This window comes from Piliocolobus tephrosceles, chromosome 16 (assembly GCF_002776525.5).
Source record: "Piliocolobus tephrosceles isolate RC106 chromosome 16, ASM277652v3, whole genome shotgun sequence".
In the NCBI taxonomy this organism is placed as follows: Eukaryota; Metazoa; Chordata; class Mammalia; order Primates; family Cercopithecidae; genus Piliocolobus; species Piliocolobus tephrosceles.
The window spans coordinates 72,459,059-72,474,096 of NC_045449.1; the positions used below are offsets into that span (position 1 = coordinate 72,459,059).

Sequence of the window (15,038 nt, forward strand, 5' to 3'; positions counted from 1 at the left end):
CAGGAAAGCAACAGGCATAATCTGGTGGAACTATGGAAGGCCAACTGAACCTGAAGCCTGAACCTGGCTCCAAGCTCATGTGCTCCTTCTACCCTGGATCAGAGGTTTTCTTTCTTTCTTTTTTTTTTTTTGAGACAGGGTCTCTCTCTGTCCGAAGGCTGAAGTGCAGTGGCGCTACCTCGGCTCATTGCGACCTCTGCCTCCTGGGCTCAAGTGATCCTTCCACCTCAGCCTTCCAAGTAGCTGGGACCACAGGCGCATGCCACCATGCCCTGTTATTTATTTATTTATTTATTTTTGGTGGAGACAGAGTCTCACTGTGCTGCCCAGGCTGGTCTTGAACTCTTGGGCTTAAGCGATCCGCCCGCCTCGGCCTCCCAAAGTGCTAGAATTACAGGCACGAGCCGCTGTACCCGGCCAGTTTTCTTTTTTAATATGATTTTTAAAAAAACTTTATCAGGGTATAATTTACTTATGATATTCCTACTGTAGGTACATATTTGAATTTTTAGTATACTAAGTTGTGTAACATCACCATAGTCCAGTTTTAGAACATTTTCATCCCCCCTATGGAATTTCTCACATCTTTTTACAGTTAATCTTCACTTCTGCCTCCATCCCCAGGCAACTATTAATCTATTTTCTGTCTCCATAGATCTGCCTATTCTGGACATAGCATACAAACAGAGTCATAAAATATGTGGATTTTCAGATCTGGCTTCTTTTATTAGCATAATGCTGTCAAGGTCATCGTGCTGGAGTGTGGGCCAGTACAACATGCTTTCTTGCTGCTGCGTCATCTTCCACGGTACGGATAAACCACATCTGTTTATCCATTCACCAGATGATGGACACTTAGGCTGTTTGCAGTTTGGGACGATTATGCAGAAGGCTGCTAGCAGCATTTGTGTACAGGTCTTTGTGTGGAAACATGTTTTCATTTCCCCTGGGGAGATATCCAGGGCCGGACACTGCTGGGTCATATGGTACATCTATATTTAACTTCTTAAGAAGCTGCTAAATAATAGGCAGTTTTCTTGACTGTACCAGAATGAAAAATGCAGATTCCCAGACCATGCTTCTCACAGTCTGATCCACCAACTAGCAGCCTTGGGAGCATGTCTGATATGAAGACGCTCCGCTCGTTTATACATACGCACCACCTGGGGCCTCATCAAAACAGATTCCATGTCTGAGAAGCGGCCTGTGCTTCTGTACGTTTAACATGATCCCATGTGTGGAGTCTGAGTAGCAAGGCTCTGGACTGGCTGAGTCACTCAAAGTACAAGGGGCAGAACCTAGGAATTTGAATTTTTAAAACCTTCTGCAGTAATTCTGGTGTGCACCCAAATTTAAGAACCACTGCCATCAATGTCAATAGTAATTTTATAATCTCTGAGAGCAAAAGAGTTGCCCAGAAACAAAATCATAACATGTTATTGCCTTGAAGAATACAGGTATTCTCTAGCTAAATCCATGGAGGAAGAACATCTTCCTATGTGTTTTGAGAGTTGGCATTATTTATTGTTTTTGTTCCAGGTAGGGTCTTGCTGTGTCGCCCAGGCTGGAGTACAGTGGTGAGACTGTGGCTCACTGCAACCTTTAACTCCTGAGCTCAAGTGATCCTCAGGCCCCAGCCTCCTGAGTGAGTAGACTACAGGCAGGTGCCACCACAACTGGCTACTTCTTAAAACATTTTGTAGAGACAGGGTCTTCCTATGTGGCCCAGGCTGGTCTTAAACTCCTGGCCTCAAGCAGTCTTCCCACCTTAGCCTCCCAAAATGCTGGTATTATAGGCGTGAGCCATCACATCCAGCCTGTTTTGACCTTTTGAAAGGAACACCTGAAAACTGTGAGTAGTATCAGAACTTCTAGGTATAAGATAATCTGGGATCCCCTGTGAACAGCTGCTTTAAGAAACCAAGTCACAGGGGAAACACCATTTAATTTCAGCCAGAATTAAGGGTTATGACCAGATATCTAGAAATTCCTATTTAACTAAAATGACCATCTAATCATTTTTCTCTAAATCCAGTAAGATTACTTTGATCAGTATTTCCAAACAAATACCACAAGCAAAGGCCTGTTTCATGGTTTCCAGTGTAAGTAGCGAGGCAACGTCAGAGGTGCCCACAGAAGCGAGGAGTGAAACTACTGGGAATACTCAACTTCCTGGGCCTCAGTCCGGTCCTTCACCAAAGGCTTTCCTGCAGCCACCAGAACGCACGCTCCCAGATCTCTGCCAGCCACAATCTGTGCCACATGACTGCCCGGGACACATACCAGAGATGGCACCCTCATTTCACTAGCTAGCCAGCTCACTTCTCCATCTGCTCCACTTGGAGCCCCTGTAGCTCCAGACCCTAGGCTGCTACCTCTCTAAGGGGCCTTCCCCAGTCTACACAGGTCTGACACCCCAGTAAGGTGTCCAAAGCAAAACAGCTGTTACTGCTACTGATCGCCTTAGTTAACTGATGCGTATACATTTCAGAAAGTGAAATCTTGTACTACATGAGCATATTATGTTTGCTTGATTAAATAGTATTTAGGATAATTTCTACATAATGCTGGCATCAGGTCGTTGATAAGAAACATGAATTCTCTCCTATGGGAAAGTCTGAGCAAAGGTAATGCCTGCTTGAGAAACAAATGCAGGGTGAGCCTGAGTACCCATATGGATGGGTCCTCGGGGATCTGCAGAACCACTTCCCGCTTGGTGCTTTCGATACTGGAAAACCATTTTAAGTTCCAGATTAAAAAACAGTAATAACCTAACAACCACTCCCTGACTCACAACTTCAGATGCAGTTCATGAATTACAAGTCTTCCCAAATTCACTGGCTGAGTACTTCGAATGCACTCACATTCCTGGTGTCTGCATTTCCTTGCTGTTCTATGGTAACTGACAGAGATTAATCAAGAGAAAAAAACAAAGCGCACACTGAATTCTGAATATGTGTGTGCGGACACCAGAATATACAGAAAGGAAACATACCAAAATATGAAGCCTGATTATCTCTGGGATAAGTGTTTATGAGAAATTTGGTTTTTATACTTTTTTATGTTTTACCAATTTTCTGCAATAAAGGTGTATTACCTTTATAACCAGAAAAAAGCCATTTTTTTACATTTTTAAGATCGAGGTAAAATTTACATTTAACAAAATGCACGCATCTTAAGTGTACAGTTCAATTTGTTTTGATGAGTGTGTATACCCTTGAAGCACCACTCAGATTAACACAGAATATTCCCGTCATCCCTGTAAGTTCCCTATGGCCCTTCCTAGTCAACCCCACCCCACCCTACCCCAGTAACCACCTCGGAGACAGCCACTGCTATGATTTCTGCCAGCACAGCTTAGTTTGTGTGTTTTAGACGCTCATGCATGGAAGCACGGGGTGCCCACAGTTTTTTACTCATCACAATGTTTGTGAGATTTATCTGTGCTGCTGCACGCTAGCAGTTCATTCCTTCACACTGCTGAGTAATAGTCTATTACCTCGACCTGTTTATCCAGTCACCTGCTGGCAGGCATTCAGGCTATTTCCAGCTTTTGGTTATTTTATATAAGAATGCTATAGATATTCTAGTACAAGTCTTTGTATGGACATGTTTTCATTTCTCTTGAGTAACTAGGAGTTGAATTGCTGATGAAACTGCCAAACTTCTTCCCCAAATGGTTACACCATTTGATTCTCGCTAGCACTCGCCAACATGAGGTGCCATCCATCTTTTTAATTCTAGCCATCCTAGTGGATATGAAATACCATTTCATGGTGGTTTTAATTGCACCCCCTTACAACTAATGATGTTAAGCATTTTTCATGTGTCAACTATATATAAGGCTTCAAGTGTCCAAGATTTTTGCCCATTTTTTAATTTGGGCTGTCTTTCTATCACATATTCTAGATACGAGTCCCTTTTCAGATATATTTGTTGCAAATATTTACTTCTAATCTGTTGCCTGTTCATTTCTTTTCATAGTTTTATCTTTTATAAAAGTAGAAGCTTTAAATTTTTATGAGCTCCAACGTATCTATTTCATCTAAGCTACAAGTATTTAACATGGAAAGAGGGGAAACTAATCCAAAATACCAAATGGACAATACAGAGACTGGCCATGATGAGCTGGCCACCTTCTGTGGAGTACTCAGCCTCATTACACCTTGATGGCACTGCCCACAGGAGTCTAAAACAAATCAAACAGCCCTATGAAGCCAGACAGGAAGACTTAGGCTTAGAAAAATACAGACATGTAGTGAATTGGAAACAGCCCATTTATTGCCTTAAGCAGACAGAAAACGGTCTGGGAACCCCATTCAAAACTAGACTCTCAAAGTCACTAACATTTCATGTAAATAAAAGAAAAAAAAGCAAAGAGTCCTTGTCCTTTTATACTATAATTGCATTTCTACATTTTCTTCCCTTAAGCATTAGGAAGGTACAAATAAGCTTGTAATTATACTCAGACATGACTGGGCACTCCAGCCCTTAGAAATTGTATCAGCAGCATTCATTAAGCTTTTCCTTTACACAAAGGAAAAACAGACACTTTAAAATGCACACACAGAGTGGACAACAGAGGGGAGTACTTCACATAAAAATTCAGGAGCAGTTTAAGGCTTTCTGGGGCCTTTGACGTTCTCTAGTTCAATTTTTTTTTTTTTTTTTTTTTTTTTTTTTGAGACGGAGTCTCGCTCTGTTGCCAGGCTGGAGTGCAGTGGTGTGATCTCAGCTCACTGCAACCTCCGCCTCCCAGGTTCAAGCGATTCTCCTGCCTCAGCCTCCCAAGTAGCTGGGACTACAGGCTCACACCACCACGCCCAGCTAATTTTTGTTTTGTAGTAGAGACAAGGCTTCACCATGTTGGCCAGCATGGTCTCAATCTCTTGACCTCATGATCTGCCCGCCTCGGCCTCCCAAAGTGCTGGGATTACAGCTGTGAGCCACGGCGCCCGGCCTCCAGTTCAATTTTTCAACAATGGAAGAACCTCCTATGTTCAGAAGGCCTTGCAGTGAAGGATGAAAGGCAGAAATGATGTGTGTATATGTGCTTGCTAGAACTAGAAAGACACAAAGCTGACTTTTTCCTTCAATATACCACGTAAGCGTAATTAAGGCCTGGGTGCTTAAGAAACTACAACCACAAAAGTCACCCAGCAGCAGGGCAGACTCACCTTTCCTCTGTGGATCCCAGGTTTTCAATTTCATTAGCTACTTCTGCTATCTCATCCTTCAGCCTCTGTAAAACAGGCAGTCCAGAATTAGCAGGAAAGGGAAATGCAGATCAAATTAAAACTTCTAAAATCTCACATAACTCCCTCCAACCAAAGACAAAACAAAATAAAGCAAAATGAAACAAAATACCACAAAAATACAAAAAAGTAAATTAGGAAAATTCATCTGTTTCAGAAATATTTATTGAGTGCCTACCAAATAGTAAGCATTCCAGAAAATACCAAGGTAGAAAAGGATACAGCCTCTGACCTCAAAGAGTTTACGGTCTAGGAAAGTTTATAAGAATATATGCTATGTAAAAAAAACTGGTTGCCTCATCACAATCTTTCAGAACAAATCTGCAGCTAACTAAATACAAGTGTGCCAGAAAATTCAGAGGACAAAATCTCCTACCCAAATCCCAGGCTGCAGAGCCAGCAGTAGCTGTGCCAGGGCAACACTGCCCCCAAGTGGCTGGCAAAGGGAATGTCTGATCAAATCGATTGCATCCACACCCACCCTCCTCATTCCAGCACACCCTTGGTCAGAATGCATGGGCTCTCACGTGGAAGCGGGGCTTCAGTGGAGAGCTGCTCATCTTTCTCAGGATCTACCAGTGAAACAGGAGTCAAACGATCAGGGAGAACTATCAAAATATACTTAACCCCAGAGCAAGTCAAGTCTTTCCTCATTTTGCTTCTTTGGGCAACAGGATTCCCTCAACCCCACTCCTAATGTTTTACAAAGAATTCTAAAAGAATAACATTTACTGCCTTAGGGTGAAAATAATCCAACTATTGGCTTGTAGACTTATTTCCTACAAAGATTCATAGTTACGGAAAGGAACTTGGAAAAATAGTAAAATTGCTATCACTAAGTACACCTATAGGGACCAGAAATTTGCTGTCTTTTATGCTAAGTCCTTACAAGTGTGTAGTAGGTGTTTTCATGATCTGACAGATGAAGAAACTGAAGTTCAATGAACCAGAACTCTCTTGTCTCAAATCTTTCAGCTAGTAAGCGGCAGAGCCAGGGCTGGGGTGTGGGCTGAGCTTCGCCTGAAGCCCATGTTCTCATTGCCTCTCCTCATCCACTCTGCTCCACAAGGGCAAACACAGCAGAGAGGACTACGCAGGAGACAGGAGTCCTGCAGGGTGTCTCCAGCTCTGACAACTGACCAGCTGGGTGAACCTGGACAAGCCACTCAAGCTCTCTGACACTCCATCTCCTCAGCTGTAGAGGAAAGGTGATTATCAACACCTACACTTTGTGCAGAGCTGTAGTGAGGGCAGGTCAAAAGTGTCCTGAGGAGACACTCTGCAAAGGATACCCTTTTATACAAATGGGACTGTCACTGCAGTTCTTAGGTTGGTGAAACCACCATGCCACTCTCCTACCTGAATGTCAGCCAGCAGCTCCTGTTTTCTTCGTCGGATGTTCTCCAGTTCTTGACGCTCCTCTGCGGTCAGGTCACTGGGAACTACAAAAATGGGGGGCAGTGTTACTAAGAAAGCTTTTATCTCGCCAAAAATCAAGGAAGATCCAGAGGCCACGAAAGGAGAAAGATACCAAGAAAGAAACTAGAAGCCAGTTTCAGAAGCCAGACTGAGTGACAGAAATAGTTATGGCTCCAATTCTTATCAGATTTTCTAAAGAAAGGAAGGCCCTTAAATCACACAGAAAAGCTCTAAGAAAGGAACTCTTGGAAGGAAAAACAAGAGAGGAGAGACTACTGAAGGTTAAACTAGGTTGGCTATGAATGAAAAAGGATGAGTATTAGCTGAGTGCCTGGCCATTTTCATCCCTTCCAGCTGGGAGACTTCAGGCTGACATTTAATCTCTCTAGGCCTCAGCTCCCTCATGGTCAAAAACAGAGCAGCGCCGCCTCACTGAGCTGAGCTCCAGCATGGAAGGATGCCCATGACCCCTGAGGTGGGGGGGAGGCAAGAGGCAAAGCAACATGTACGAACAATTTGGTGCCATCTCTGGAAGGGGTCTGGAGAAAGAGACTATGTATACACTGAGAACTAAAAGACGTCTAGAATATATACCTAAAATTAGTGCTTAACTCTGGGAACAGGGATTATGGGACTTCCTCTTTCTGCTTCATACCTTTCTTCATTGTTTGGATGTTTTACAATGTGCTCTTATCATCAGAACAAGGTTACTTAATTCCCGGATCACAGCTCTTACCACAAAATACTTCTGCAATCCTCCAATGGCTCAATCTCCCCCACCTACACAAACAGGAGATTTGGACAGACACCCTCTAAAATGACCCTTCAAGCATACTGTGGAAGCTATGTGGGCCAATGAGAAGAACAAGCATTAGAATCAAGCAAACCAGGTTCAAATCCTAGCTCCAATCTACCAAATATCAAATTAGGTCACTTCAGACAAGTTATGTAACCTATTTGGGCCACACTTCATCATCAATAAAGTGGCCCCACCATCACCCACTTGATAAGGATGATGTAGAGTAAATTAAGGTGCCTCAAACCCTGCCTGGTGCTGAGCAGAAGCTCAGCTCTTGTTCCCTCCGTGGCACAGCAAAGGGCACCCACACTCCCAAGGGTAGGGGTGGTGTGAGTGTCCTTCTATCCTCAGTGGGTGCCTATGTGAGCCTGAGCTGCGCTGTACAATATGGTGGCCAGGAGCCCCAAGTGACATTAACTTGAAATGTGACCACCCAGTTTGAGATGTGCAGTATGTATAAAATATACACTGAGGCCGGGTGTGGTGGCTCACGCCTGGAATCCCAGCACTTTGGGAGGCCGAGATGGGCGGATCACGAGGTCAGGAGATCAAGACCATCCTGGCTAACATGGTGAAACCCCGTCTCTAGCAAAAATACAAAAAATTACTCGGGTGTGGTGGCGGGTGCCTGTAGTCCCAGCTACTCGGGAGGCTGAGGCAGGAGAACGGCATGAACCCGGGAGGTGGAGCTTGCAGTGAGCTGAGATCGCACCACTGCACTCCAGCCTGGGCAACAGTGCAAGACTCTATCTCAAAAAAAAAAAAAAAAGAAAATATATATACACATATACACACACACACACACACACCCCCACACACACCCACCAAACTTTCTATAAAAACAAAAGAAAATTACTTTTTAATATTTTATATTGATTGCACATTGATATAACTTAATAAAATGTATTACTTCAATTGATCTCAAAGGAACTACTATGAAATAAATGTGCATCTATGGCTCATGTTATATTTCTAGACAGCACAGAGTTGGAATAACATCTCTACTTGAGAGCATAGTTAGGTTACACATAACTTCCTTCTGCCCGTGGCATTAAAACTTAATCTACCACATTCAGAGAACAGTTACTTTCCCCAAATATTTCATACAAATCACAACAAGAAGGTAGAAGCAATAGACTACAGTGAAGCCTACAGAGTGGGTTAATTAGCTACATTAGAAAAGCCAAACTTTTCCTTTTTTTTTTTTTTAACCTAGTTTTTCCCCGTCCTTCTCTAAAAAAGTGTGTTTTTTAAACATCTCCAAATCCAAAATAAGAAATGCATTTTAGTCCAGGCCTGGTGGCTCACGCCTGTAATCCCAGCACTTTGGGAGGCCAAAGCGGGCAGACTGCTTGAGCCCAGGAGTTTGAGACCAGCCCGGGCAACACGGTGAAACCCTGTCTTTACTTAAAAAACACAAAAATTAGCTGGGCATGGTGGCATGCGCCTACAGTTCCAGCTACTCGGGGGGGCTGAGGTAGGATTGCTTGAGCCTGGGGTGCAGAAGTTGCGGTGAGCCAAGATGGCACCACTGCACTCCAGCCTGCGCAACAGAGCCAGACCTGGTAAAAAAAAAAAAAAACAGAGAGAGAAAAGAAAAAGAAAAGAAATGCATTTTGTCTCATGATCCAATCTCCACCATACATAAAAGTATCAAAAATAATACCTCACCATGTGAAATGCATTGATATTTTCTGTTATTTCACTGTGAGCTTTCTTAACAGCAGCTTAGTCCACTAAACTGATTTTATGGCTGCGTGTGGTAGTTCACAACTGTAATCCCAACACTTTGGGAGGCTGAGGTGGGTGGATTACCTGAGGTAAGGAGTTCGAGACCTGCCTGGCCAACATGGTGAAATCCCATCTCTACCAAAAATACAAAAAACTAGCCAGGCGTGGTGGTGAACACCTGTAATCCCAGCTACTCGGGAGGCTGAGGCAGAAGAATCGCTTGAAGCCGGGAGGTGAAGGTTGCGGTGAGCCAAGATCATGCCACTGCACTCCAGCCTAGGCAACAAGAGCAAAACTCTGTCTCCAAAAAAATAATGATTAAAAATTTAAAAAAATTGGCCGGGCATAGTGGCTCAAGCCTGTATTTCCGGCTACGGGGAACGCCGAGACCTGCGCTCCTTGAGTTCAGGAGTCCGGTCCAATCTTGCATAACACAGGGAATCCCTGCCTACTAAAAAATACAAAAAACTAGCCAGGCAAGGTGGCGGGCGCCTGTAGTCCCAGCTACTCAGGAGGCTGAGGCAGGAGAATGGCGTGAACCCGGGAGGTGGAGCTTGCAGTGAGCTGAGATCCAGCCACTGCGCTCCAGCCTGGGCGACAGAGCGAGACTCTGTCTCAAAAAAAAAAAAAAAAAAAATTTAAAAAAATTATTCCATAATCAATTAGGTAATTGTATAATTACCTAATATACTGAGTCCTGTGGTTTGAAAAACACTCTTCCTTTAGAGGCTGGAAGAGACAACCACTCTCAAGATCCCAACAGACCAACTAAATCCAACTCAGGTCACCTTGACAAGAGTGGGCTTTACATTGCGTCCTTGAGAACTCAAGGGTGATCACTCAGGTGTGTGTACTGGAGGATGGAGCCTTAAATAAGATCACCTACACACCTGCACTCCAGTCCCATTTCTGTGACAAGACCCAGGCTTTCAGCTCAGCAATCCATCAGCATTATACGGATTCCAACTCTGCACCGCCCCCCCAAACCCACCACCCCACACACTTCTTCCCAGGCTGAACAGTTCTCCCAACATTAAAAAAAAAAATTATTAAAATGGCTGCTTCAGGAAAAAAGCTAGACAAATAAGTGAGCTCTGGTTAAAGCAAAAGCCGTTTTTGAAAAACAACATCAACTCTACGGATACGTACACCATTCTAGAGAAAAGCATGCTTAAAGCAGTTCATTTCAATTGTTCTGTGCTTCACAGACCAGAAAAATTTCCAGTCCAAGTAGAAGACCCCTTTAAGAAATTAATTTCCTCAGGTTCTAGAAGATACACATTCATTCCAATATAACATGGTTTTGAAATCAAGGCAACGTTCATTTTTTAAAAACAGCTGCTCCACAAGAGACTCAATAATTGGGATTTGATTTTGAAGCTACAGAGCTGGCTTAACCAGATCATCAATATATCTCTATCCAACAGAAGGAAGACTAAATCCAGGGTCCATATAATGAGGCTGATGAAAAACAGAGAAATTGTATAAAAAAATTCCTCTCTCAGGACTGCTATATACCCTGAGAAGACAACTTTTATCATTCTAAACTGGAAACTCTTAATCGTTGCTTTCTTTTCAGAATCTGAGCACTCGACCTTTCTGGGTTTAATATTCACACATGACAAGTTTTCCAGAAGAACACAATCTAGCTTCTGTATTATAAATGCAAAAAGTCCTTCTAGTACTCTGTCTTCCAAGATATTTTAAAATAGTAAAGGAATAGGCCAGGCGCGGTGGCCCACGCTTGCAATCCCGAGCACTTTAGGAGGCTGAGAAGGGTGGATCACCTGAGGTCAGGAGTTCGAGACCAGCCTGACCAACAAGGTGAAATCCCGTCTCTACTAATACAAAAATTAGCTGGACATGGTGGTGCGTACCTGTAATCCCAGGTACTTGGGAGGCTGAGGCAGAAGAATTGCTTGAACTCGGGAGGCGGAGATTGCAGTGAGCCAAGATGGCAACACTGCACTCCAGCCTGGGCAACAGAGCAGGACTCCATCTCAAAAAAATAAAAAAATTAAAAAAAAAAAAAGTAAAGGAATAAAAAAAATCCATAAACCTACAGTATCAAAGAGTACACAGAGAAGGGCCATCAGAAGAGATTTCAACAAATTTCCAGAACAGAGAAAGGAAAGAAACAGTGCTAAGTGCTAATATCTTCTAGAATAAAAACTCCACAAAGGCAGGGACACTGCATGCCTTGTATACTGTTGTTTGTGGCACCCAGCACAGGGCCTAGCACACTAGGGATTTCACACACACACGCACGCGCGCACGCGTGTGCGAACACAGCCGACTTTCTCATGAGCAGACAAGCGCGGAGCTGGTGTCTAGGGTAAAGCCTCCATACGTGGACAGCGGAGACCTAAGAGGACCCTACCCCCCAAGCAGGCTCTTGCCCACTCGCCCCGAAGCCAAGCCTCTCTGCCCACAAGGCCCAGCCATGCAGAGCTTCCGCTTAACACATCTACTGCTTCACTCTTACACTTACAGAGATAAGCACACCTACGCCAGGAGTGAGAAAGGACAAGACAGAACAGAAAGCTCACCCTAGAGCAAACAGAGATCATTAGGGGAAAAAAGAAAGAAAGAAACAAAAACCTTTAAAAGAACAGAGAACTCTGGAAAAGGGACAATTACAGGAAAAGAACACAGCCTTGCAAATCAAACCTACTCTTGTCCCACACATCAAAAAAGTCAACAAAGGATTAAAAGATAAAGTTGGGGCATTCTTGTAGAACAAAGAGGCTTGAAAATATAAGCAAACCTGGAAATATAAGCAAAAAAATCAACTCAGTCGAATAAAAATATTTTTAAATCCCACAGAGAAATACTCATAGGAAAAATTCAGAAGTTCCAGGAATAAAGACGATCCTAAAACCTCCATGGGGGTTAAGGAGAGTGATTAATCAGACCACCCACGAGCGAAGATCTCGCTGGTGTCAGAATAAGAGCCCGCACACTAAAGACAGTGTAGTGGAGCTTTCACAATTCTAAATGAAAATTATCTGAACCCCAAATTCTCAGTCAAGTAGGAGGGTAAAACAGACTCATTTCAGATACATAAGGATCAGAAAGTTTGCCTCCTGTGCACCCCTTCTGAAGAAGCTACTTCAGGAGCAAGATGTGGGTCAAGGAACGGGACTGACTCAGGAGCCTGAGGACAGCAAGTGCCATCACCTGTGATGGACACACAGCCATCAGACCGGGCCAGAGCAGGAAGCCAAGGGGCTGCCAGAGGAATGCCCTCACAGAGAATGAAATCAGACTCGAAACCAGAGAATGAAGGAGAAGGCAGCTGAGAACTGTGTGGTATCAACAGGCATCATTCGGTTTCCCCTCAAGAGAATAAAAAGGACTGGAAACAGGAAAGACTAAACTACAGGAAGTCACAGAAGAAATGAAACAAGCCCCTGAGTGGTGTCCTCTGGGCCATCAGGGGTGCTAGGAACAGCTCCCTTTGAGTGTGCACCTGGCTCTAGGGTGGGAGGTATCTACATTCCTGTCATGGTGCTGATTGCTGGTGGTGAACTTTCAGAATCACCCTGTAGACAAAGCAGGAAAGACCAACCCGGGCTGGAGAAGCAAAGCTATCTGTTTCCGAGGTGAAGGAAGAGCTGACCAGTGTTTGAGGGAAGCAACGTGGAGACAGCAGCAGGGTCCCAAATGGTCCCCACAGCTTCCTCCTACAACACTGGTGACCAGAGGCATGGACAAGGATCATGAACAAGAAACCCACACTGTGAACATGCCAGGGGTAAAAATCCAGGAGTATAATTGTGATAAACTACTGAAAATGGTCAGTGACAGAGAGAAGGAAGAGAATGGTGTGAACTGCATCCTCATCCATCGCAGGTGGAAGGCAGGAGATAATCTTTGATTTTGACAAAATAATCACCAATTTAAGAACTTGCAGCACTCACCAGAAGACCTAAAAGCAGAAAAAAGTGAATGAATAGTGGCTGCTTTGGGGAGTGGGTCTGGGAATACAGAGACAGGACATAGAAGCCCCTGAATACTTGCTTTAAAATACATATGCATATGTACTATGACAATTTGAAAACAAAAGACTAAAAATGTTCAACTACAGTCACTAGAAAAGATAGCCCTTCTGTGTGCTTGGAGTCAGACAGAAAACGCTTCTGGCCAATTTGTAGCCAGAATAAATAAGACATTTATCTACATTTATTTTGATCCAATCTCCTGACATTTGCCACATGACTGCTAAATTCCTTCTCCATTCCATACTTACTAACTTTAAATCATAATGCTGCTTCCCTTCTGGCTCAACAAATCATTTAAGAACTTTACTTTAAAAAGCTGATCTAGACCTCATTTTTCTAGTGGAATTTTATTCTGAGATGAGGCAAAATCTAACATTTTAATAAAAGTGTTTTCCTCTGCACAAACTTAATGCAACATCAAATCTTTAATTCAACCCTTCATTCTCATGCTGCCTCAGAGAGAAAAAACATCCAAAGACAAAAAGCTTGATTTCATTTAGCAGCATAAAGAATCAACACTACTGCTGGAGAGCTGGAGGTGTGACTGATTCCTACAATCTTGGCTGGTGTCTTCAGGATGTTGTGAAGGCCACAGCTGGAACAAGAAAGGTAGTGGTCAGAAATACCCATTTCTACCTCACACCCGGGAGTTTCTGCGAAAGCACCGTCCGCACCCTGGGAAACCCGTGTTTTCACGCCGCTTCTCTCCTGTGTAGCCATTAGGGTTAAACTGCAAAAGAACGGCTCAGATGGGCCAGATGGCAGCACAACAAACAGCTCCTCCCTCCCCCAACTGCCACGTGCTGCAGCCATGCTTATGTGCCAGGGAGGCGGCTGAACCCCTTGCTCTTTAAAAGAATGGCCACTGGGGAGGGCAGCAGGTTGTCCCTGCCAGCAGCCTGAGCACAATGGAGACAAACCAGAGGGGGAGCTGCCCCGACACACCACCCGCTCGCTCGCCCTCCTCGCCCATCGCCAGAGGGGCACCCAGAATCCATGCCCACAAAGGTTAATCCACAAGGTGTCCGCTGGCAGTCAGGGGGACGGTCCAGCATCAGCCCCATCATCATTCCTTTCCAGGGTTCCAATTTAATGAAGGGGATTAAAGTGACAAAAACAACAAGGCGCTATTGTGCTTGGCTGTGAATAGGAAAGCCACACAAGGGAAGCTTTCATTTATTTATTTATTTAAATGTTGCTTTGCAGATTTTAACAGTCGGCAGAAACCCAGAGCTGAAATGGGTTCCAGCCAGTGCATACAAAGGAGGACTGTCTTAAAGGGACAGAGCCCTCTTTCCAAGCCAGAGGACGATACATGAGCACATGGCGGGCTTTAGTCTAAAACCCCGCAACTCGTGCTCCACCGGCCACAGGCAGATGCCTGGGGATACGCCACGAAGTTCCATGGAAAACGCAGCTCTGTGACAGCAAGTTCTGCTTGGCAGACACATAGCAGCTGCCAGGACCACACTGTCCTAAATCCCAGTGGGTACCGTCAAATGAACGTGTCCAAGGCATGCTTTAGGACCGAGATGTCTCTCTTTGAGGTCATCCAGCTACCACCAGATCCCTCTGCCTAGCTTTAAAATACTTCACTTGCCTATTTATTTTCCACCATAATTGTTAACCGCCGTCCTTCTTATAGCCTCTGCCTTTCAATGGATAAAAAGGACCATATTTAAACCAACAATGCAGAGAAACATTTTATAAAGTAATTAAGCAGTGAGCCCTCATTTGCGGAGAAGGTAACCATACAAAAGATAACTACCTTAGTCAGAGCTGCCCCCAGGCCAAGGAGGTCATTGCCATTTCCCTTTCATCCCCTCCAGC

At 44.1% G+C, this 15,038-nt stretch overlaps 1 protein-coding gene across 2 annotated transcripts in view; it reads right to left on the reverse strand.

The window, feature by feature from the left end:
* Positions 1-15,038, reverse strand: part of CYTH1 (cytohesin 1) — a 105,465-nt gene that overhangs the window by 26,793 nt on the left and 63,634 nt on the right. For both annotated transcript variants that reach the window (XM_026455877.1, XM_023211653.1), the window contains exons 2-3: positions 6,615-6,697; positions 5,178-5,242 (exon numbers count right to left, since the gene is read on the reverse strand). In XM_026455877.1, the coding sequence (XP_026311662.1) occupies positions 5,178-5,242; positions 6,615-6,697 (148 nt within the window). The remainder of the gene's footprint in view (positions 1-5,177; positions 5,243-6,614; positions 6,698-15,038) is intronic.